The sequence below is a fragment of the Populus alba genome, chromosome 10 (genome assembly GCF_005239225.2).
Source record: "Populus alba chromosome 10, ASM523922v2, whole genome shotgun sequence".
Classification (NCBI taxonomy): domain Eukaryota; kingdom Viridiplantae; phylum Streptophyta; class Magnoliopsida; order Malpighiales; family Salicaceae; genus Populus; species Populus alba.
The window spans coordinates 16,832,338-16,855,291 of NC_133293.1; the positions used below are offsets into that span (position 1 = coordinate 16,832,338).

General features: G+C 34.0%; 3 protein-coding genes across 3 annotated transcripts; 2 read left to right on the forward strand and 1 right to left on the reverse strand.

Annotated features, from left to right (window-relative positions):
* Positions 1–5,959: 5,959 nt before the first annotated feature.
* Positions 5,960–7,830, forward strand: LOC118043100 (organic cation/carnitine transporter 3). The gene has a single exon (XM_035050935.2). It carries the CDS (start codon positions 6,079–6,081, stop codon positions 7,612–7,614), a length of 1,536 nt encoding a protein of 511 aa, XP_034906826.1. The 5' UTR covers positions 5,960–6,078; the 3' UTR covers positions 7,615–7,830.
* Positions 7,831–11,631: 3,801 nt separating this feature from the next.
* Positions 11,632–13,260, forward strand: LOC118043101 (uncharacterized). Its single transcript, XM_035050936.2, has 3 exons — positions 11,632–11,959; positions 12,072–12,201; positions 12,395–13,260. The coding sequence occupies exons 1-3, from the start codon at positions 11,830–11,832 to the stop codon at positions 13,149–13,151; spliced, it is 1,017 nt and encodes a 338-aa protein (XP_034906827.1). The 5' UTR covers positions 11,632–11,829; the 3' UTR covers positions 13,152–13,260.
* Positions 13,261–15,458: 2,198 nt separating this feature from the next.
* On the reverse strand, positions 15,459–18,582 carry LOC118043103 (NAC domain-containing protein 54). Its single transcript, XM_035050937.2, has 4 exons — positions 18,336–18,582; positions 17,940–18,220; positions 16,756–17,109; positions 15,459–15,912 (listed from the first exon to the last, which is right to left on the reverse strand). The coding sequence occupies exons 1-4, from the start codon at positions 18,490–18,492 to the stop codon at positions 15,682–15,684; spliced, it is 1,023 nt and encodes a 340-aa protein (XP_034906828.1). The 5' UTR covers positions 18,493–18,582; the 3' UTR covers positions 15,459–15,681.
* Between the last annotated feature and the right edge of the window lie 4,372 nt (positions 18,583–22,954).

The following is a 22,954-nucleotide window of genomic DNA, read 5'->3' on the forward strand; positions in this document are numbered from 1 at the left end:
ATCTCAAAATCCCAGTTATCGTTTGAGTAGCAACTTAATTACCAATCAAGTTTGGTCTAGAACAACATGCAGTACTCATCAAACAGTTGATGATCTCCAAAAAAAAAAAAAAAACATTTGGGTGACAACTAGCAAGTTCGGATGGGCCAGCTATTGGCAGATCCATGGCTGATCGACGACTTTTGCCCACCGCCGATTGCCCAGTACTCTACACTATTTTAGTTACTTGGCAAACACAGTGGTCCTCTGTATATGTTTTTCTTTTTTGTTACCAAGAAAGGAAATGTCTGGCTGTGTTCTTAACTACGCTCTATAACACTGTTTTCATGCTTTTAAGTATGCCAGACTACAATTCTGAACACTTTGTTAGCATATCTCCACCTGAATTTGAATTCATCAATACACCCCAACAAATCTCCACTCTCGGGAAACAAATAATTGATAAATTATTAAATTAAGATATTGTGGGAGGGGGGAACCATTTTTAATACAGATTATTTATGCTTACACCTCCTACTCAAGCGGCTGGCAAGCGAAAATCTCCATCTCGTGGTTCTAATTAATTATGTTGTAGCCATTTTTCCCATAGTATTTCTCTCATCGAAAAGTTCATCATGTTTTGCCAGTGAAGGAATTTAAGAAAATTATCTAGTACTAGATTTGTTATCAGTATACTCTAAATTAGCAATCTCATAATTAGAGCTAAAATAATATTATTATCAGTGATGAAAATACTATAAATCCACATGTAAATAGCAAATGCAGAGAAGGCTGGCAATTCTAGACTGCTAAAATAGCTAGTGCAAATTTGTTTTTGATTATAATAAAAAAACAAAGCTATTACAAAATAATAATAATAATAATAATAATTAAGGAGTGGGAGACCAATCCAAGTAGCTTGTAGCAACGGGTGAGCACATAATAGCCTTTTTCCTCTCTTACTCGCCCAATCCAATTCCAAGTCAAAAGGCAACGGCTTCATCTTCTTCTTTTTAAATTAATTAATTAATATGAATATTCGAAGTGAGCTTGTGAGTACATTAATTAATTTCTTGATTTTAAAATTAATAATTATTTAAATTTTTAATAATCTAAAAGTACTATAACTCGTAATTCTGAAAAAACTCAAACTCATAATCTTTAAAATAACTCAAATTTATAATTATTAAAAAATAAATTTAATACCAACCAGCTCAACCACCATCCAGATTTTGTATGCATATCCATCGAATTGCAGAGGACTCGAGCTACTATTTTGATATAATAATTTTTATATCATTATACAATTAATTTAAGACGAAAGAACACTAGCTAAAATTAAGATTTTACTAATTGGAATATTCTTCGTGCTAAAAAATTTCCAGATTGTAATTTTAGATTTGAGTGCGCTAGTTTTTAGCCACGCAATTTGTAGCGCCAAACTAAACAATAGTAAATTCTATCGTCACCAGGGCACAACGAGTAAAAGCCTTTACCAAACACTCTCACTCAACGACCCAAGCGAGATATAAATGATGGTTACAGGCAGTGGGCAGAGTGGCCTTTTGGTATACTTCCGCGGTCCACAACTCGTAATATAAATGCTAAGAATTAAATAATAGGCAACACTTATACGATATCCAAAATACAAAAAACTATCAGCCACTGAGTCATAACTGTAAGTCGGAAAATCTATTCCCCTTGCAGCATAAATGAGCCATACAGACATTTTGATGTGTTACATTTTTTAAAAATATATATATAATATATTTAATATTTTTTAATAATTTAATACGCTGATATTAAAAATAAAAAAAGAATTTAAATAAAAAAAACTTTTAAAAATATCATGCATCTACCAATCATAATGTAAAGCATATCACCCAGCCATCCACTAGAGCAATTGATTGAGCCCCTTTTTTAATTAATTAACTGCCCACCACCTAAAGGGTTGCCTTATCCCACGTCGAAAAAGGCAAAAATAAGAGAGAGAAATTTGGACACCTCCTCCAACTATTGTGGAATTTTTATTTATATATTATATTTCGTGAATCTCAAGAACTATGACATGCCAATTCATAGTCAAAATTCCCTGCTTGCTATATGCTGTGGCGATAAGTTTATTTATGGATTAACAACAGATGTTACGGGTCATCCACCATTTCTGTGATATCATCTCGCTATTGTGCTAATCTGGAAATGCTGACTAAGCGTAGATTGATTAAAATTTTAAATTTTTTTATTTAATTATATATATATATATATTATCTTTTTAATAAATTGAAGTAAAAAATAATTTTTAAAAATAAAAAATATATATTATTTTTATATATTTCTAAAATATATTATTTTAAAAAAATAACTATATCTATAATACCATACACCTGTAGACGAATGTTGCCGGCCGCTCACAGCTACAGTCTACACCATAACAAGCTGAAAACCACCGTTGTTGCTGGTTTTTTGAACTTGTCAATATGACTTGAATTGCCGATTAAATTTCCAGCTGCACGCAAACGGGTTCTTCAGATTGCATAATGCATACCATATTTTGCATAATTAAATTCACAAATTGTGGCAAATGTGTGCCAAAACAAGTCGCCATCATAATAATCTTTCCTGATTTTTTGAAGTATATTGGTCCCGTACGTACGTGGAATGCGTAGATGTAGCACGTTAGTGGAATTAAAGATGCAAAGGATTGATTAAAAAAAGACGACGGGTCATGATTGCATGTCGACAAAGAAATCTTCTGGACCATTTACCTTACATTAAAGACTCTTTATTTATCGGATATATAATTCTTTTGGCCAATAACATAAGATTAGTTGAGAAAAATATTTATCATTGTGTTGCGAGTAATTTTTATACAAAAGATTGGAATTATACAAAAAGTTCTTTTTTATACAATATCTTTAATCGTATCAAACTTGATATATGTCTATATACACTATAATAATCCATAACATAAAAATAAAATATAAAAAGTTCATAAACTAAAAAGAATACATAAAAGTAAATTCCCGCATGAGCGGGGTTATTTACATGGCTAAAGGGAGATGGGAGAGATAAGACTTCCATATGTACATTAGGCTTCTCAACAAAGTATTTCTTGTGTGGAGTAGTTGCAGCCCTAGTAAAGAACATGTCAATAAAGTCTGGCATAAGGATTAAATAGAAGGCATCAATGAAGTTTACTTGTATTCCCCTTGGATGATTGAAGAAGTACATGTTGAACATGGCAAGGAAGATCTTGTCTCCAACTATTTCGGACAAATCTATAAACCCTTCAAAACATTCCTAAAACTCCACAAAAGAGTTTCTTAGAGCCTCTAGATGCACCCAAGAGCTATAATGTTCTTCCCTGATAGCAAGGAGCTCAACCATCAAACCATTTTGTGTGGTCTTCGCCTCAAGATTCTTCTATTTCAGGGTATTTATTTTATTATAAGTCGCTTGAAGCTGTTTTTGGTGGATCCCAGTTGAAGAACAACAACTTGCATTTTATCCTTCATAGAGGCACAGGACACTTTGAAATCGATCAGTTTGGCCTTCATAACATCTTTCTCATCCTTTAGTTGTTGAAGGGCAGCCTACTTTGCTTTATGTTAAATGATGGCTTCCCTCACATAGTCCCTCTCGATCATCCAGTACCTCTTGGAATGCTGCGTATCATGAAAGTATGTCATAGACAAGAAAATTAGAAAAAACAATGATGAACTAAAATAAATGACAAAGTTAAACAAGAAAGGTGATTACATTGAAGGTCATTTGTCTAGTCAAAGCCAAATAACGGTTATAACTCTCATTGTACATCAAGAAGATGTCCGAAAGTCTCACCACCTCAAGGCCGACCTTCCCACACGATGTTAATTGACGAGACTAGAAAATATCCTTAGTGGAAAGATTGAGAGTGATTTTCATGGGTTGATAAAATTGGACTCCTAGGACTTGGTGGGTCTAATGACACTTGCAAGAAAAATACACTCAAGCTTAAGTCAGTATGGTGTTTATACAAGTAACATGAATAATGAATATTCTTTATATTTAAATGTTTTTTAAGTCTTTTTTAAGATGTTAGATTTGAAATCTATAGAGATAAGCTTTAGTTTTTTGACCTTTACATACATTTTGTCTAAAAAGATGAAGGTGTGAATATATAATTTTTTTTAAAATAAAATATCTTAAGAAATATCTAAAAAATATTTAATATAAATATCTAAGATATTTAATATAAATATTATATGTGTGTATTGAATAAAACTTCTGTGTACATATATAATTAGAGCTTCCAAATCTTGCAAACGGATGTCTATGAAGGACTTAACCTAGTAAAAAAAAGAGGAAAAAAACTTATAATGGATAACCTTTATAATCACATGTCAATCTTCTTCTGTCCAAGGAAATCAAAAATTGTTTTTTTATTAAATAGCAAAGCAATTTTTAGAGATTACTAGTTATTGATAATTATTATAAACCAGAGTCTGACACACATATTTACCACACAGATCAGCATACCATTAATGAAATTTTCTATTGTCTTGTACAGTTAGATGTATTATTATTAATTTAATCGCCCGCCCATGGTCTCTGTGACATTGACATGGATACACATCACAGAGCAACCGATGGATTCTAAATAGATAGGTTTCCAGCTCATATCTAGTCAAGATTCAGATATTCACATGTTATTAATTTATTAGATCCAGCTTGTTTACATTTCGCGCTACACGGGCTTGAATAAAAAACATTTAGAAAAAAAAAATGTAGTTTATATAAGATTTTTTTTATTTTTTTATTAATTAAACTTATCCTATAAATCAATTTTAAAATCTTTTAACTTGATATCTTCTAAATTAAACTATATAAAAAATATTTGGACATGACTTTGTCAACTTAGTCGATCCCAAGATAACTCAAACAACCAATAAAAAAATATAATTTGATTTTAAAAATTAAATTTAATATAATATTATTTTTTATTATTGAAATTAAAATATACTTGATTGATTTTCAAGGTTCAACCTGTCAACCCTGTAATTTAAATTATAAACTCTATTAAGTTTAAAAATTTTATTTTTAAAAATAAATATTTATAAAATCAAGTAAAAATAAAATTACATTGATATTTCTTTAAGATTGTGATAACCTCATGAAATCAAACTGGAAAATTTATTAAATAAATTCAAAATTAAATAAGTATTAAAAAATAAAAATAAAAAGAGGAACAAAAATGCAAAAAAAAAAAAAAACATCTTTTACAAGATAAGTTAACACCTAGCTATTTTAATATAGTAATAAGTAATATCAATAGTTTTCATATAGCATTGTTTAATAATGAAAAATATTTTATAGTTAATTATCAATATGTATTTTATAAATCTATTTTAATATAAAAACATATAGAAATATTAAAAAAAAACATGATAAAAATATCTATATTTAATTTTATTTATATGAAATTTTCTCTTATGCTTTTTTTAATGTATATCTTCTCTCTTGTGTGTGTGTGTTTAATTTGTATGTAAGGCAAGGTTAATTGTTCCTACCCGTTGTCTAGAATAATCCATGGCGTCACATATGAGTTGCTGATCTGGCACATAGTTATGATACCATGTGCTGTTCTCCGCCACTCTTATATTTTAAGTTCTTCCAAAATCATTAGCGACAAGTTAAATGTTGTAATTTTAAAATATTTTATGATATGTGTGTGTACACAGACACTCCACTTAAAAAAAATCTGAAATTTTACACAATTAAATCTCCAAATTTTAAGTTAATATGATTTTTTAAAAAAATATTTTTTACTTAAAAATAGATTAATTTTTTTAATTTTTGATATTATATTATAATACCAAGCTATTAAAAAAATACTAAAAATGATTAGTTTAATATATATATATATATATATATATATATATATATATATTTTAAATAGCTCCAGTAAACTGACTCTCAAACACATCATGGACCTTCTGACTGACCACTCCAAAAAGAAAAAAAGAAATAGGGGCCAATTAGACCCCTATAAAACCTCCTCCCTCCTCTAAGCCTAAAACCCGTGAGATTAAGGTATTTGAGTGAGATTGTGACTAAAGTATGGCAGATTCAACACCACTTCTTCTCTCTCGACCGGACTCTTCAAATGAGTCAAAACAACCTCCCTCCCTTGATGAAACCATTGAACGTTGTATTGGAGAGTTTGGGCTCGCCCAGCTTCTCCAAGCCATCCTTGTGTCATTTGCATGGGTGTTTGATGCACAGCAAACATTCATTAGTGTTTTCACTGATGCTGAGCCAAAATGGCACTGCACAAGTGATTCATGCACTTCGGTCTCCGACATTTGCCATCTTCCTCAAAATTCATGGGCTTGGGATAGCCCTAATGACACATCAATCATATCAGAATGGGGGCTTCAATGTGCTAGTTCAGTAATCAAAGGCCTACCCGCATCTTCATTTTTCATGGGGTGCCTCATTGGAGGACTACTGCTAGCCACACTTGCTGATTCCTTGCTTGGTCGCAAGAATTTGCTGTTTCTATCATGCCTAATGATGTCTTTCTCTGGATTATTCACCATCTTCTCCAACAACATATGGATCTACTCGGCCTTGAAATTCGTTAATGGTGTCGGCCGTGCAACAATCGGAACATGCGCCCTTGTGTTGTCAACTGAGCTTGTAGGGAAACGTTGGCGAAGCCAGGTAGGAGTTATTGGTTTCTTTTGTTTCACGCTAGGGTTCTTAACATTACCAGCTTTTGCATATATAAATAGAGGTTCCTCTTGGAGAACTCTTTATCTATGGACTTCAGTACCAACAATTTTCTACTCCATATTAGTTCATTTCTTCGTTCGAGAGTCTCCGAGATGGCTTTTTGTTCGCGGACGTAAAGAAGAAGCCGTGACCACACTGAAGAGCATTGCTACGGCTGGGAGTAGTGGCATCCTCATGAGCTTCTCAAATTTGGAATTCGGGAAAGAGTCATGGAATGTTGACACTTATTCAGCAATCAAGATTCTCTTGAAGAAGAAGTGGGCTTGTAGAAGACTGCTGACGGTCATGGCAGTGGTATTCGGTATTGGAATGGTGTATTACGGCATGCCATTAGGCCTCGGAAACTTGTCATTCAATCTCTACTTGAGTGTCACATTTAATGCCCTGTCAGAGCTACCAGCCTCACTAGTGACATTCTTCCTCGTAGACAAGCTAAACCGAAAGGATTCGCTGCTTGTTTTCACCACTCTAAGTGGGATTTGCAGCATCCTTTCAGTTGTGACGGGCGAGACATCTGCAAATCTACAAATGGGGCTGGAGCTGGTATCTTTTTTCTGCGCATGCACAGCATTCAACATTTCATTGATATACACACTAGAGTTATTCCCTACATGTGTGAGGAATTCGGCACTATCAATGGCTAGACAATCTCTTGTCTTCGGGGGTATGTTCAGTCCGGTGCTGGTGGCGGTTGGAAGCAAGAACAGGTTTCTGTCGTATGGGATATTCGGGATGGTGATAGGGATTTGTGGGCTGTTTGTGATATGCTTGCCGGAGACAAGGGGCAGGACAATTTGTGACACCATGGATGAGGAAGAGTACAGCAGTGCAAATAATGATCTGCCTGTGTTGGGGTGAATGATCACATCTAGAACTAAAATTTGATTTTCGTGTTGGCTGGCTGGTGTAGTAAACTAGTAGTAGCTAGAATCATTTTGTTTTGAAAAGATAAATTTGTTGGTATCTTGCATAATCAAAGTTGTATTGGTTTTGCAAGTGGCCATTAGTGAAATGATCATATTTTGTGCATTTATGCAGACAGACTTTGTAATGAAGTTTCTCTTCCTCTGAGAAGATTCCGCGTGTATAATTTCCTTCTGTTCGTCAAGCAAATAGCCGGTATGGAAATTATTTGTTTCATGTATATATGGAAATATGGAATAATGTTGCATGGAGACATGAACAAAACGTTTGGCTGCTAGTAATTATAGAAATTTTGTCTTTTTTGAAAAAGAGTAAATTAAGTTAATTAATTAATACACTTATATTGCCGACTTGCTTGTTTTTTGGAACAAAAAATTGCTTATAGATGCTTTAAAGCTTATCTTCTCCACGGGAAGCCGCCACATGGCCATAAAAAGACACCGAAACTTTCTCTTTTCTTATCTGTTTGCTTTAGTCATCCACTCGACCAGTAACAAAAACTAGAAAATATCTTACGTCTGGAGTGAAGTCTTCTCATTCAAATCACTTGGAAAAAAAAAGAAAAAAGCCACCACAATGATAGCTATATTTACGGTATGTTTTTTAGTTTTAAAAAAAAATTTAAAAATTATTTTTTCTTCGTATAAATATTTTTTTGTGTTTTCAAATTATTTTAATGCATTGTTATTAAAAATAATTTTTTTAAAAATAAAAAAATATATAGTATTTTGATATATTTTTTAATCTACAATTGCTTATAAATGATTTTTGGTGTTTGTCTAACTATATATTTTAATAAATTTTTAAATAAAAAATATTTTAAAATACCATATGGCATGAGTGTTAATGAAAGGAAAATAAGTGGAGAATGAGGTGTCATGGGGCTTCAAGATCTAGGTCCACTAAACCTAGGCCGATGCTAATTTAATTTGATTACATGTTTATTTGTGCATTGTTGACGGACTTTTCAAGTCCTCTGGATACGCTCTATTGAACCGTTATTTAGAGCGTGTTTGATAGTGTAATAATAATTATTTTTTAAATAATTTTTTATGTTAAAATACATGTTAATATTTTTTTATGTCAAAATACATGTTAATAATATTTTTTTATTTTTTAAAAATTATTTTGGATATCAGCACATCAAAACGATCCAAAAAGTATAAACCGCACTCAATTTTAGCAAAAAAAAAAAATTAAAATTTAATGAAACGCAGGTACAAACACAATGCCAAATGATGTCTTAATCTTCCACGGGCTTGCTCCGAAGTCTGAAACTAATATGTCATGGAACTGGGGCCGGGGTATGTGGGCTTGCGCATTCACATTTAACCCTCCGCGGATTAAAGGGGTTTTTGAAAGAATAATAATAATTCTTTTTTTAAATATTTTATATTTATAAATAAATTAAAGTAATATATTTTATTTTTTATTTTTGATATTAAAATGATTCAAAAAAAAATATTATTTAAAATTATAGTAATTTTTAAATACAATAAAAGAAAATAATAAACATCTAAATTGGAATCCTTTCTTTTCCTTTTCATTTGCCGCTATATTATCTTATTACACGAGGATACCTTAAAATCAGCCTGAAATGTTATCAAGAATAAACGAAAAGCAATTGTTATAACAAGTTACTCGAAAATTTTATATACAAATTATGAAAGAGACGGGAAAAAAAAATTTGCCATACAATATAGATATGTGAAGTTAAATATTTATAAATTAATTTTATATTCTTTGGGTATGCTAATAAAATGTAAAAAAATATATATATATCCAAATTTCAGGTTGACACGATGAATTACTTGGACCTAACTAAATGAATTACAAGCTTAGTTTTTATAGTTTGAAACCCAGTTAGAACCCCGAGTCTTCCATGTCCCAGAGATAGCCAGGTTTTATAATTAAGATATCAAGTACGTAGTGATGGAATATTTCTTTGATTACTATGTACAGATTCTAAGAACCCTTCCTCTTGTCTTTTATGTTCCAGACCTGATCAGTAAATTCAGCTGCCACAATCATTATTTGCTGAGCAGTGGGACAGTGTGATTCATTAATTAACTTTCATGCATTACTTTTTAGAATTTTTTATATTAATATGTCAAAATTATTGGAAAATAACTAAAAAAATTAATTTAATATTTTTTTATATATAAATAATTTAAAAAATAACACCAGATGAAGCCTAAACACTTGACCACGGTGAATTAATTGTTAGTCGTTCCGATAATTTATCGCTCCTAGAAAAATGACTTTTATTAGTGGTACTTGAAAGAATCCAAAGTAAAAATCGAATTCGATTTCTCTAAAAATACTATATATTGAGAAAAATATTTCAAGAAAAACTAAGATAGTAGCTGATGATTTCTTTATAAAAAACAGTGAATGAAGAAACAAAAAATGAGTCCTGCCTCTGTGCAAATCTCCCTCCCACTCCTTCATTTACCATTGAATGCTGATCTTACATGCATGCACTGTTCATCATTTTCGATAAAATCTCTCAACTCTTTTCAAACGTTTAATTCTAAAAGTTAAGAACTAGAATGATATGTGTGTTTGTGTGTGATTGTTGCACGCCGCACTGGCTCCATTAATGCCCGATATTTGATTTAGTCTTGAAGATCGAAACCTTGTACAAGTCGTAAAAGCAAACCAGTCAAGTCATCGAAGACTAACGTGCTTAGCTTTCTTTAAAGTATGGAGGAGGTTCATCTTTCAAGTGGAATCTGCTTTGCCCACAGCTACACTTCATTTGCAGAGCTTTATTGAGCTCAAGGGTTGAAAAACTGTTATTTTTGCCTATAAACTACTACACAGCCTATTCGTCAGCACTCCATCGACAATATATTCCTGGATTTAATACTATTTTTCTGTCTGGTTAAACAGTAGATAAGTTGCCTTCAAGGTTCTAGACCTCAGTTCATGCACATCGTTGTTCCGTTTATTTCATCAATCAACTGCGAAAGCAAAGGATTTTATATATTAAAGCAGAGAGGAGTGATGGCTAAGTAAGAAAACCATAAATTAAACAGCATTCTTGCTGGTGTTATTTGCTTGGAAAAATTACTAATCATTGTTACAAGAAAAGCATTAATTTTTAGAAGATTAGTAAGGCCATGTCACGAATAATCAACGCTTAATCTTATTGTAAGAACCTACTCAACCAATATACATTGGGCAGAGATGATGTTGGCCCTGGAAAAGCAAATCATAAGAAAAGGTAGCTTCTTCTTCAAAAAACATGTTTTCTTCATTTTTGGGCTCGATGAACTGTAACGAAATGATGGAAGAGCAATTGACACCAACGCACTCAATTAGACCTTGTGCTCATGAGTGCACCTTAAGTTTAAATTCCAGCACATTTCCGATTTGTTTGCTTTTAGGGTTTTTGCTGAATTCTTCTTCGTATATTTAGATGCAATTAGACATGATGATGAATAAATTAGGCAGCGAGAATCCACGTCATTAGAAACGTAAACTGAGCAATCAAGGACGCCTTCTGCTGCTTTGCCTCTTGATCACTCTTCTAATTAATTAGAGGAATAGGCCCGCATGGTTAGTGCAGGGATCTTCGCGCAATTCAATTCAATATTATATATTAAGAAAATAGCAGAACTATATATCTACGCACCGTATTTATAATAAAAAAACAATTTTAATATAAAAAAATCAACTAACCAAATCTCGAGTTATTGAGTCACCAAATTAACTCATCTGACCCAACAAAGTCTTAATACTAGGAAATGGACCGCTTGATCAATCTCCCAGAAAGTTAACACAACAAAATGCATTAATTAAGCACATTTAATTGGACTGCCCTCCATACACAATGTTTTGCCACCTGGCCTGTATTGCTCGGAAATTCATGCACTTGCCAGTCACCATATTTTCTTCCCCTCCACCTCAAGTCCTCTGGGTAGGGTAGATGTAAGGAGTGAGGACATGTCGTGCTTAACTCAAAAAACCCAGTGTGCTGGCTCATACTAGTAGGAGTCAAACATATTGGATATAAATTGAGATCTTTCAAGTGAGAGGAGTGATGAGACTAATTCCTCAACATTTTATGTTGAGCTAGCTAGCTAATTGAAGGATGCAGGAGTAGCTAGTTGAATCAGCTGAAGAAGGGAGTGGAGAATAGAGATGGGCCATAGGTGCTGCAGCAAACAGAAAGTTAAAAGAGGGCTGTGGTCTCCTGAAGAAGATGAGAAGCTTGTCAAATATATCGCCACTCATGGTCATGGAAGCTGGAGCTCTGTCCCTAAATTTGCAGGTGTAAATGTGTGTGTGTGTGTGTGTTAATACCCTTTTTTTCTTGCATGCATTAGAAATCAAAATCAAGCTATCTGGTCTACTTTTGATGCACACTTGATTTGTACTTGCAGGTTTAAAAAGGTGTGGTAAGAGTTGCCGGTTGAGATGGCTGAACTACTTGAGACCAGAACTCAAGAAGGGTTGCTTTTCTGCGCTAGAAGAGCAGGTCATCATAGATGCTCATAGAATTTTGGGCAACAGGTAAGGATTATTTGAGTCTAAATAAGGAAGTGTATGAAAAGGTCGAAATTAAAATAAATAAATAAATAAAACACCGTTTCTAACAATGGGGACAGTACTAGATCACTAGATGACATGAATAGAGTAGAAGAATTACTTAGCCTATATATTCTGTCACTGCATTTTGATTACAAGAACTCTATACTTGTAACAGATGGTCTCAGATATCAAAACATCTCCCAGGAAGGACAGATAATGAGGTGAAGAATTTCTGGAACTCACGCCTAAAGAAAAAGCTCATGGCACAAGGCTTGGACCCAAAAACTCACAACTTGATTCCTTCTCATCAGAGGGCAGCTAATAAGGTTGCATGCAATATATCACCGTCTAACCAACAACCCTTTTCAATTATCTCCCAGGATTCAAAGATGAAAGATGTTTCCATGGAGATAAACCCTCCTATTCTAACTCTAGCTTCCCCTTATCCTTCTAATAGCAGCGCTCAACCTTCGATGCTTCAAACAACAACCAGCTTACCCTTGCCCTCCTCTTGTTATGATAACAACCCTAGTTTCATTTGGAATGTAAATACTCAAAATTCTTATGATTCTTCCCTTTTTCCTTGCGTGTCATCCATTGAGAACTCACTCGTTTCCCCTTCATCTTCGACTTCGGTGAACCCAACTGGGTTTGGTCTCCTAGATGAAGATTGCTTTTGGAGTTGTGGTAACATTGTTGAGCCCTTTGAAGCCGCAAGATTATTCGAAGGCATGCGATCACAGGATCAAGAAAACCAGCTGAACAAGATTTGTGACACACAAATCGTTGATAAGAACAAAGGAGTTCATGATAATATGGATGCTCCATTTGACACCTCTATCTATGATCTTGAGTTGGTCGACTCCAAATTATTTCCTGGTTCAATGTGTCGTGATCTTAGCTCCATGGGTGATCTTTCATGGAACTTTTAGGCCACCATATGCGTGTATGTAACTAGCGCTACAGTAATTGATAGTAGGTTTTGCTCAGGTTGAGCATCCCAAATATTTGAAAGGAAAAAACGCTTCCATTTCTTGCTAACATGTCGGGTGTGAAGTTATTTGTGATACCAATCAATTCCATTATTCATCTAAATTGGGAAGGTGCTGTTGGATGTTGAGTGATCATAGATAGCCATCGCCTGAATTAATTTTCCCCAAACGCATGTTCTCCACCATCCCGCGAGTTTTGATGCTATGAGAAAAAATTGATTAAGTCTAATCCTATAGAGTTCATCCATCAGTTTTGTTTTTATATTTTCAATTCATCCCGTGTCTTTCAATTTTGTTCTAATTTTCTTCTTTCGTCTATTTTTGTAATGAGTGTAAATTTTAATTTCATCCCTGAAATTTATGAAATATAATCATTGAAAAAGTAAAGAAAATATAAACGAATTGGAGTCAGAAAAAAGTTTGGGATTTCATTTCTTTTTTAGAATTCTTAGTCAAGATTTTAATAGAGAACTGGGTAAAAAAGTATAAATATAATTTGAGATTGTATAAGAGACGGTGATAGTGATGGTTGATACTTTATATTAAAAAGTATTTTTTATTGTATTAACTTTAATTAAATGTTGTCTTGTCAAAGGACCGTGTTAATGAAAACTATACTTTTTATCATATTTTTTTAATTATTTTTTAAAACTCCAATTTCTTCATTCTTATATTTTGAATTATACTATGATATTCCATAAATCTTAATGATAAATTTGAAATTTACAAAGAGTGGAATAAAAATAAGAGATGCAGAGTCTAATTCAAACAAATCAAAAGATAAAATTGATGTTGAGAAAACGCACAAACCTCGAGAAGTTGAATTTCAACTTACCCTAAATTAAATTTCAAGAAAAGGGATATGATGAGCAATATTATTCTTATATTTATTTTGTGGGCGTAACATAATGCTTTTCTTCGTTGCTAATAAAAGCGTGATGTATGTGGTATTGGCTCACTAAAACAAAGAATTCATCTAATCATGCAGTTGAATCTCCTAGACAGCCAACATCAAACTTTTCCCATACAATGTCAGCATAATCATTAGGTGCATATTTAACCCCCTTCCCTTCTTTGTTTTACATTAATAACACCCTTATATATAAATAATTTGAAGTCCATTAGCTAGACGGCTAATTAATTGGGCCTTCAACTCGCTCCCTGGCCACTGCCTGATGGGTCAATTCTAAATACCTAGCCCGTGATGATTGTGGTACCAAAGTTACCAACTGGGCCCTGATCGAAAAGCCCATTTATTAGTTTACTTGACCCAGCCCATACAGTTCCCATAGGCTTGAAAGCGGAAGCAGTCCGCCTGGCCTCGGCCCATGGGTCTCTACCTGCAGCCTCCGTCCCCATCCACACAAATCTTGCTCCACTGACCTGGGCGATGACCATTCATTCGGTTCTTCCTTTATTTATGTTCATTTTCTTGAAATACCGTTTGGATTTTCGAAATTACATTTCTAAGAGGGATAAAAAACACTGACAGCAGTCGAATAATTTGTTCTTAATTTCTCTATCATGATTTTTTCACCAGACAATTATATCAAATATTTCGAAAATACAAAACCTGAAATGCCCTTGATTTTATGGTTTATTTACCGCCACCTCAGTGTGCCTATGCATTAATATGGAGACCTCAATTTTTTGCAAACAAGCTTACTTTTCTTGCTGCTGTCATGTGGTATTTCTATGCATTAAAACTACATTCTTCTTCTCAAACCGATTAAAAATATATTAAAAAAGTATGGAAACTTCCTGAACTTGTAGCCGAAGCTGCTACTCCCATTCTAGTGGATGTACATTCATCCGTAGGTTTCAAAGAAAATACATGATAATGATAAGAGTGATCTCCAACCTCCCACGTCCAATATTTTTCCCCTCTCGACATTTTACCCAAAGCTTTTTTCTTTTCTTTTTTGCCGTTACATATCCAAGCACTTGAGTTTTCCACTCGGCATTGGGACTATTATTTTTTATTTTGGCTGAATAAGCAACTCGATCATCAGTTCTCACCAGTATAAAATTATAGAGTTCCCTAAGTTACTGTGTGAGCATTATGGGCTCACACCATGATATCACGGTTCTTTATAGCAGAGAAATCTTTAGTGCTTTTACTTTGGCAGAAACAGTTGATTATAACTCCACAGTGAAACAGATACACGAATTTCCTTTTCCAATCTCTTTTCAAAGCTGGCCGAGAAGTTTCAACAATTGTATGAAAAAAAACGAAAGATAAAAACAGAAAAGGAAACGATGGCATGCCTTGACCCATCCTTGTATAATGAAGTGCGTGTATAACCTGATCATGTGGCTGGCAAAATAATCCCCTTTTTTTTTATGCAACCCATCACAATATATCCTACCTTTGTGCAGTCAAATGAATTTTAGTAGTGATACAATATCTGTAAGGAACATTAACAAAAAATAATATTTGTTACTTTGTGGTCATCCTAATCAGTGGCTCTTAGTCTTGCATGGGGAGTGCAGTATTGGAGTTGTCTTGAGAGGAGCATAAAGAGAAGATCTCTTCTAGTGTTCCGTTCATGCAATCCTTGTACATCATGTAGTCGTCGATTATTTCAGGCTTCGATGGCTTCATACTCTCGGTGATACTAATCTGTGGGAAATCCTCAAGCTCTAAAGGCGGGAACGGAAATTGATAATGCAAGCTTGAGCAGTTTGGCATCTGCATATCCTGCATCCACAGCATGTCGTGTGATTAATAATTGGTCTCATACCCAAAAAACGAGAGAGAGAGAGTTCAGCGGGGAGCTGGAAAAAGCAACTCCTTTTGAATATTAATTAAAACAGTAAACCTAGCAACATGTTTTGAATTGGAGATTATTTCAAAATGTGATTCAAATGGGGGAACATATGCATTGGAAATGCTGATGGTTGTGGTGTCACGTATAGTAGACCCAGAGAGAAAAATCAGGAAGAAAGATGGTTGAACTTTGAATTATGTTCGAGTCAGTCAAAAGAAGTTATTGGAGATGGTGAAAAAAAAGCTAATTTGAGTCAGTGCTTGAGAGATTTTTAGAAGGAAGCTTTAGGAAAAGACAGGGAGTTTCATTGCTTCCAACTTTTGTTGCTTTAACTTAAGATCAAAAGAGAGAAAAAAACTCAAAGGGCTTGTGTTGTGGGCCCTTTCCAACACATATTGGCCCGAGGATTGTACTTTCATTCTCTGCGTGAAACACAACCACGTGGTATTTTCCGTGGTGTGAACATGAAGCTTTCGCGTCAAGGCAGAATATTGCTGGAAATGTGGCAATGGCAAAAGAGATGATCATATCATGATCAGAAAAGGATGACTTGGAGAAGATGATTATTGCATGTGAATCTTGGTATGGCCCATACAATCAATAACCTAATGTTTTTTTTATTATCCTTCCATGTCACACACTTAGACATATTCTATATATATATTCAGTTCTAAATAATTACTAATTCTTGGACCGACATTAACTAGTTATCAGCAGATCAAACCATAAAAAAAAATTAAATTAATGTGTAAAAGGAACCTTGTTTATTGTACCTGAATTAGATTTGACGAGAAATCGACGCCCATTGAATAAAGGCTAGCCGAACTGTTGGCTTCATCTGAGGGAAACGGAGCTTGTAAATCATCGGCTATTGCAGTTTCAATTGGAGTCCCTTGAGTGACGTCCGAGGAAGATGTTTCAGATGGAAATTTACAATAGTCATTGTTGAAGTTTTCATCTTCAGCTTCTCTCCCTTTAGAACTTGGAATACCGCTTGTGTCGTCCCCTAATAATTGTTCTTCTGAGACCCACGCTGCATCCTTCTCTTCAGTCCCGTTATTTTTTTCTTCTTTCTTTTTTGAAATATGTATTGTTTTCTTGAAAACACGGCATAATGCGTAGGAATCCTGTGGTGCCACAATAAACATAAATTTGTTAAAGAGAGGTGTACAAAGATCTGTAAAAGCAAGATCACAAAGAGCAGAAAGGGAAACAAGAAACCAAACAAAGATAGTGTAAGTACACCTAAAGTCATGAAACAAAGACTCTTTCATCATCATATATGTTGATGATAAGGTATTCTTTATTAAAGAGAGAGAACATTTAGCAGGAAAAGGAAGATCTAAAATGATATGGTGGTGTATGAAAACAAGAGCAATGACTAAATGTGACAGGATCTGCTCTAATAATTTGAACCGTGCTACTGCTCCCTGTATATAATATGCTCTTGAAAATGCATTCAAAATTGTTTCTAAATCATTTACTAATTTGAACTGGAAGAAGCTACATGGAGCGCTGAAATTAATATTAATATTAATTAATTTTACCCGCATCTGAAAGATGAACATAACAGACCCCTAAAAAAATACTCTCAATTTACATCGATCTGTCATTGTTACTAAGGTTTCCTATGAGGCCAAGAACACTCTTGCAGCCGCGTGTAATTCCTATTGAAAGTTCATCACTATCTTCTACACAAAACCGACAATCAAACGCATTTAGTTGTCTTTTTGTAAACCCTAATAGCCTTTTACTACTGGTCTACATATGAATGCCACCAAAACCATCAGATGGGGCAGATCCAATTTCATCATGATGGATGGCTCGATGTTCATAATTAACTCACCTACATGATATTTCTGAACATTAATTATGCAGTGGGTTGAATCTGTGTCCCTACTTGATCAAATGAAAATTGTTCCGCAAGCAGCCAGTAGTGAAAGTGCAATATATATACCTTTAAACTTGATGGTGCAGCGCCACACAATGAGTCGATCAAGCGATACTCATGCATTACCCAGTTGGTTCTAATGCCATGGGGAGCTCTACCTCTATAGTACACCAATGTCTTCTTCATGCCAACCGGCCGCTTCTGAGAGTTCACTGGTCTATCTTTCCCTGTGGCTTTCCAGTAACCAGCTTTTGTTGCCCTGTTGGTTCTTGAACCATTAGGGTACTTCTTATCCCTAGGGCTTAAGAAATACCACTCCAAATCTTTGCTTGGTAAAAACGACTTATCTGATCGAATTATCACAAAAAAGGTTGTCAGAAAGAACACTAAGAGCATACAGAACAACATATGTAGGTGATACTAAATATTATTGATGTAAGCATGGAAATTAATCAATTATACCTGGTAAGTCCCACGGCTCACATTTATAGAGATCAACCTCCGGGATAATTTCAAGCTCAATTGTGCGGCCGTTGATTTTTCTATCAAGATAGTAAACAACAAGCTCTTCGTCGGTTGGATGGAACCTAAATCCAGGAGGGAGGCTCACGGGCGCCATTGCTGTGATGACAATGATCGAAGAGAGGGAGGGAATAGTGGCCCAATTGATCGAGAACGTCTAGATCGAGGATAACACGTTAGTACTAAACTGGCTTGTACGACATCGAACTATATAGCCACCGTTTTGTAATGACAGAGACGGTAACGTTAATTAGCCCTTCGACTTTTCTATGTATTACGTTGCTGCCATTCACTCAAGAGACCAGACCTGACATCTTTAATTAATTCCCCTGTCCCTTCCTTAATACACTAGATTTTTTTGTCCCTTCCTAGATACACCTATAGGAAAAATGTTTTTATTTAATTTAGGAGAGGAATATTATGATGTGAACGGAGGGGTATTTATGTTAATAAAATGAATTCGGGATATTATACAGCAACAAGCCCTTCGGCTTTTGGAGATTCTGTGAGTGAGGCTCCGTGTGAAAACATCAGGGAGGATAAGCAGCTTCCCTGCTTTTGTCTGCTCACAAACTAACAAGAATCAGAGGACCCCTCGAGAGGATGCGTGGGCCTACTAAACCGCCCATAGCCTACAACACGCAATACTAGGCCTCCTCCCCCTCCTTATTTTAATAAACAATACTGTGTGTAATAATCACATTATTGTATATTATATAGTTCTTTATGGGAGGGAGTTTTTATTGTTTATTATGTGTAGAATATTTATCGTTGTTAATGTGTGTTTATAATTGATATATTAGTTTTGCAACCTCGCCCTTGTACACTTGTCGTGCTGTCGTGCAAAGGCGACCTGGCTGGATAAAAAGAGAGGCCTGGCTAGCAAGCAGTCTGTAGCTTAAGAGAATCTGATGGGGAATGGGATGATCATGTGCCATTTGCCAAAAAGCAACGTGATGAACAACTCATGTTCTCTGCTGCCTTGGCCACATACAGTGAGTTCTTGTAAGTTTCTTGAAATATTCATTTCTTTATTTATTCTTACTGAATCAATGATTTGTTTAATAGTAATCTTAAATCTCTTGAGTGGTGTAGCTGGAAATTAACTATGTAAGATTCAGCCGTGAAACCTCTCTCAAAAAAATAAAAAATAAACCGCAGCTATCGATCAATAAAGATATTTCATAACTGATGAAGGGATTCCACCTTCTATCCAAAATCAATATCTGCATTTGTAGTATAGTATGCTTGGTACGTAGCGTACGAATTGTGTAATTTAATGTTTAATGGCATCTTTCAATATCCTTGAATTATTGCACATTTTTATATTATCAATTTAATCAATATTTTTTTGGGTTCAATAGCCAATATCTTTGTTAAACTATCATATTTTGGAAAAATTTCTACCTCAATATTTTGATTTGACTGTTGATATTAACCAAAAAAATATTTTTTTGATATTTTAAACGAAATTTTTTTACATGCCAATGAGAATTAATTCACTTTCATAAATAATTCAAGGCTTGTTGATGTCAGGAAGTTTTTTTTTTTTAATATTTTTTAAAATCCCTGAAAGAGTCATATAGGTAATTTTAGTGTGGTTCTCAACACATGTATTTTCCAAATTAACCTATTTTAAAATTTTGATAAGTGTTATGTATTTATCATGCTAATATCTTGAGAATCCTATTAAGATTAAACACATAAATTTATATTATTTTTAGGAACTCATTAAAATTTTAGATCATTTTAAATTAATATCTATTTTTCAGTTTTATCAATATTTATTGTTCAAGAGAAAAATTAAATAAAATGCTTCTTGGCCTCCAAAATTTTTTAATTTATTTTATTATAGCATATTCAATTTTTATTAACATTTTTTATCTTGAAATATCAAAAAATGAATTTTTCAAAAGGATTTTCTTTATTAATTATAACGGTTAAATCAAACATAAGGACAATAATTGATCAAACTATGATAGTTACAAAATAAAATTATCAAAGTGATAATACAATCCTTGATGTGACATATCCAATAGTTAAGGGGCAATTAGAAATGTAATGATCCAATTAAAGGTGGAAATAAAGTTTAAAAAATAGGAGTTCCAGTTAAGAAACAAATAAGGTGAATTATTGAAAACAGGATAACATACGATAAATTGTAGAGATAAAACATAATTTACGATGATGCAAGGCATGTATTTGGTGCAAGATAAGCCTTCACTTGAAAGATATAATTAAAATATTTCAACATTAATTTACGACCAAGATGTAAACTTTCATGGAGATCGATCGAGGTGTCATCGAATAATTCTCAAGCAATATTATACTTAATTTTATATTTCATTTTAAAATATTTAAAATTTTAATGAAATGAAATGTTAAGATCTTTAATAAATAATCATTAAAAAAACGTAGGAGTGTTACATAAGAAAAGGTCACGAAAGGTTACTAATGTACAAGAATCAATTCTTAAAAGATGGCATTACTCTTGTTGAAAGGCAAAGGTGTGTGTGTGTGTGTGTGTTCTAGCTAGTGAGAATATAATATATACATGTTATATAATTAATGAATTCAGTACACTTCTACTTAAAAACACGACTGCTATCCATGCTTTTCTTCATGCATTATCCTGATTAATAACAATTGTTGATGATGATCACAATTAAAAACATGGCAGGCCTATTTTGCATTATGGCCCAATTAAAGGGAAATGGGTGGAGCGAAAAGTCTTTCCTAAATTAGAGCTAAGAATCTAAACCCTAATTAATTAACAAGTAAATGTCTAAAATTTTCACCTGAAATCTCGACGTCAAACTGTCAAAGTGGGGGGAAAGTAGGCTAGCTGGTAAAGTGTTTAATGCAAAAATGATCTCCAAAACAGCATGCATATATACAGGATCGAATTTGACTCAGATCAAGAGCAAGATTAAAATAAAGTAAAGGAATTGAAAGATTCAACATCCATGGGGAAAAGGGAGTAAATTAAAGATGTCAAGCCGGCGAAACCATCGTCGATCTTTGTGTGGAATGCGTAAAATAGCACAGATCTGGATTCTCAGGGTGGGGAAAACTCGATTCGACCTGTGAGCGTTCTTTTAAATTTCTAAATTCTACTTTCGTTGGTCCACATGTGGGTGCATGCCTTCAGTTTAACGTAAACAATCTGGGAATTTGATGGGCCATAAGATGGGCCCGCTCTGGCCTTCTTTTATTCCCGGATAGAAAGGAACGCTTTTATCATTCAACAGTTGATGACTTGAAGGGGGCCCATAATAGAAAATCTACCTGGCACACCGTCACAGCCTAGAGCCCTAGACGCTCTTTTTCTTTTTGTTATTTTCGCTTTCTTTTCCTGCCATCCAAACTAGTTGTCCTTTACTGTTTTATTCTGTTTCTATTAACCTCCCCCTTTGATTCCTTTCCTTTCCTTAAAATATCATTTCCAGACGGGTAAAGACATCCTCCCCACTTTAATGATTACAGACCCAAAATCTTTGACCGCTGTCTGATCTCTCTCTTTTCTCTCCAACTCCACCGCAATATCATCGATCGATGCACTCCTTTGGTTCTAACTTCTAGTTATATATCCCCCCCATTGATGCAGAAGCATGATCGATCAAAATACCATAGCGCAAGGGTTTAATTTGCATGCACACACACTCTTAGCTCCACAGTTTACCATTTTAAGCACAGCAAAACTATATTCAATCCAAGCTAGTTCTTTGATGGACGCGAAGTCGATCGGAATATAGCACGCACGCACGCTAGCTAACTAAGATGGACCAAACCCAAATGTCTCTCTAGTTTAATTTGAAGTCCAGTACACCGGGTAATAATTAAAACACAACGGGCCGGAGAAAACATGTAGTTTTTACTCAAACGTAAGCTGCTAACTTTGTTGGGAGTTCCAGCTTTCTCTTGTTTTGATGAGTCTTTACATGGTTCTTACGCTCAAAGGTTGATATAATTTGTGCGACCCAATTAAATTGAGAAGAGAGAGATGTAGGGTTTCAAGGGTCTTTTGACGAAAGATCCCTTTACATTCTTTACTAGCCGCACTCCACAATTAATATTGATCATCGCGTATTAGAACATAGATATATAGTAGCCAGCTTCACTTAAGAGCCTTATCAACCTTGTATGTGAATTAATATGCATGAACAAGAAGCTTTTGATTAGCGTAAATGAGATTCCGGGTTCTTCTTTTTCACCAATGGGATAGCAAAGATATGGTAGCTAGCTAGACGCTCCTACATGTAAAAGAAAAGGAAAAAGCAACTTGATCCATCAAGTTCTAACTAGAAGTTATGGTGCCCATATTTTGATTCTCATATACAGTTACGCAGCTTGCCATATACCACATGGGTTTGATTCATTCTTTATTAATATAGTTGTGTTTCTTTATATATTTCAGTTGTTTTTTCCTTTCTCAAGAATGATAGACATTAGTGTTATTATGTTAAATGGACTCTACAGCCATGCAACTTTCACACCATCTAATTAAATTACTACCAGAATTTTTAGATTTAATGATAGAATTTTACTAATGGAATATT

Coding starts and splice junctions, on each gene's coding strand:
- LOC118043100 (XM_035050935.2), top strand. CDS start 6,079: ATGGCAGATTCAACACCACTTCTTCTCTCTCGACCGGACTCTTCAAAT.
- LOC118043101 (XM_035050936.2), top strand. CDS start 11,830: ATGGGCCATAGGTGCTGCAGCAAACAGAAAGTTAAAAGAGGGCTGTGG. Junction 11,960..12,071: donor CTCTGTCCCTAAATTTGCAG/GTGTAAATGTGT, acceptor TTGTACTTGCAG/GTTTAAAAAGGTGTGGTAAG. Junction 12,202..12,394: donor CATAGAATTTTGGGCAACAG/GTAAGGATTATT, acceptor TACTTGTAACAG/ATGGTCTCAGATATCAAAAC.
- LOC118043103 (XM_035050937.2), bottom strand. CDS start 18,492: ATGGCGCCCGTGAGCCTCCCTCCTGGATTTAGGTTCCATCCAACCGAC. Junction 18,221..18,335: donor TGAGCCGTGGGACTTACCAG/GTATAATTGATT, acceptor TAATTCGATCAG/ATAAGTCGTTTTTACCAAGC. Junction 15,913..16,755: donor TCTCGTCAAATCTAATTCAG/GTACAATAAACA, acceptor CTGTGGATGCAG/GATATGCAGATGCCAAACTG.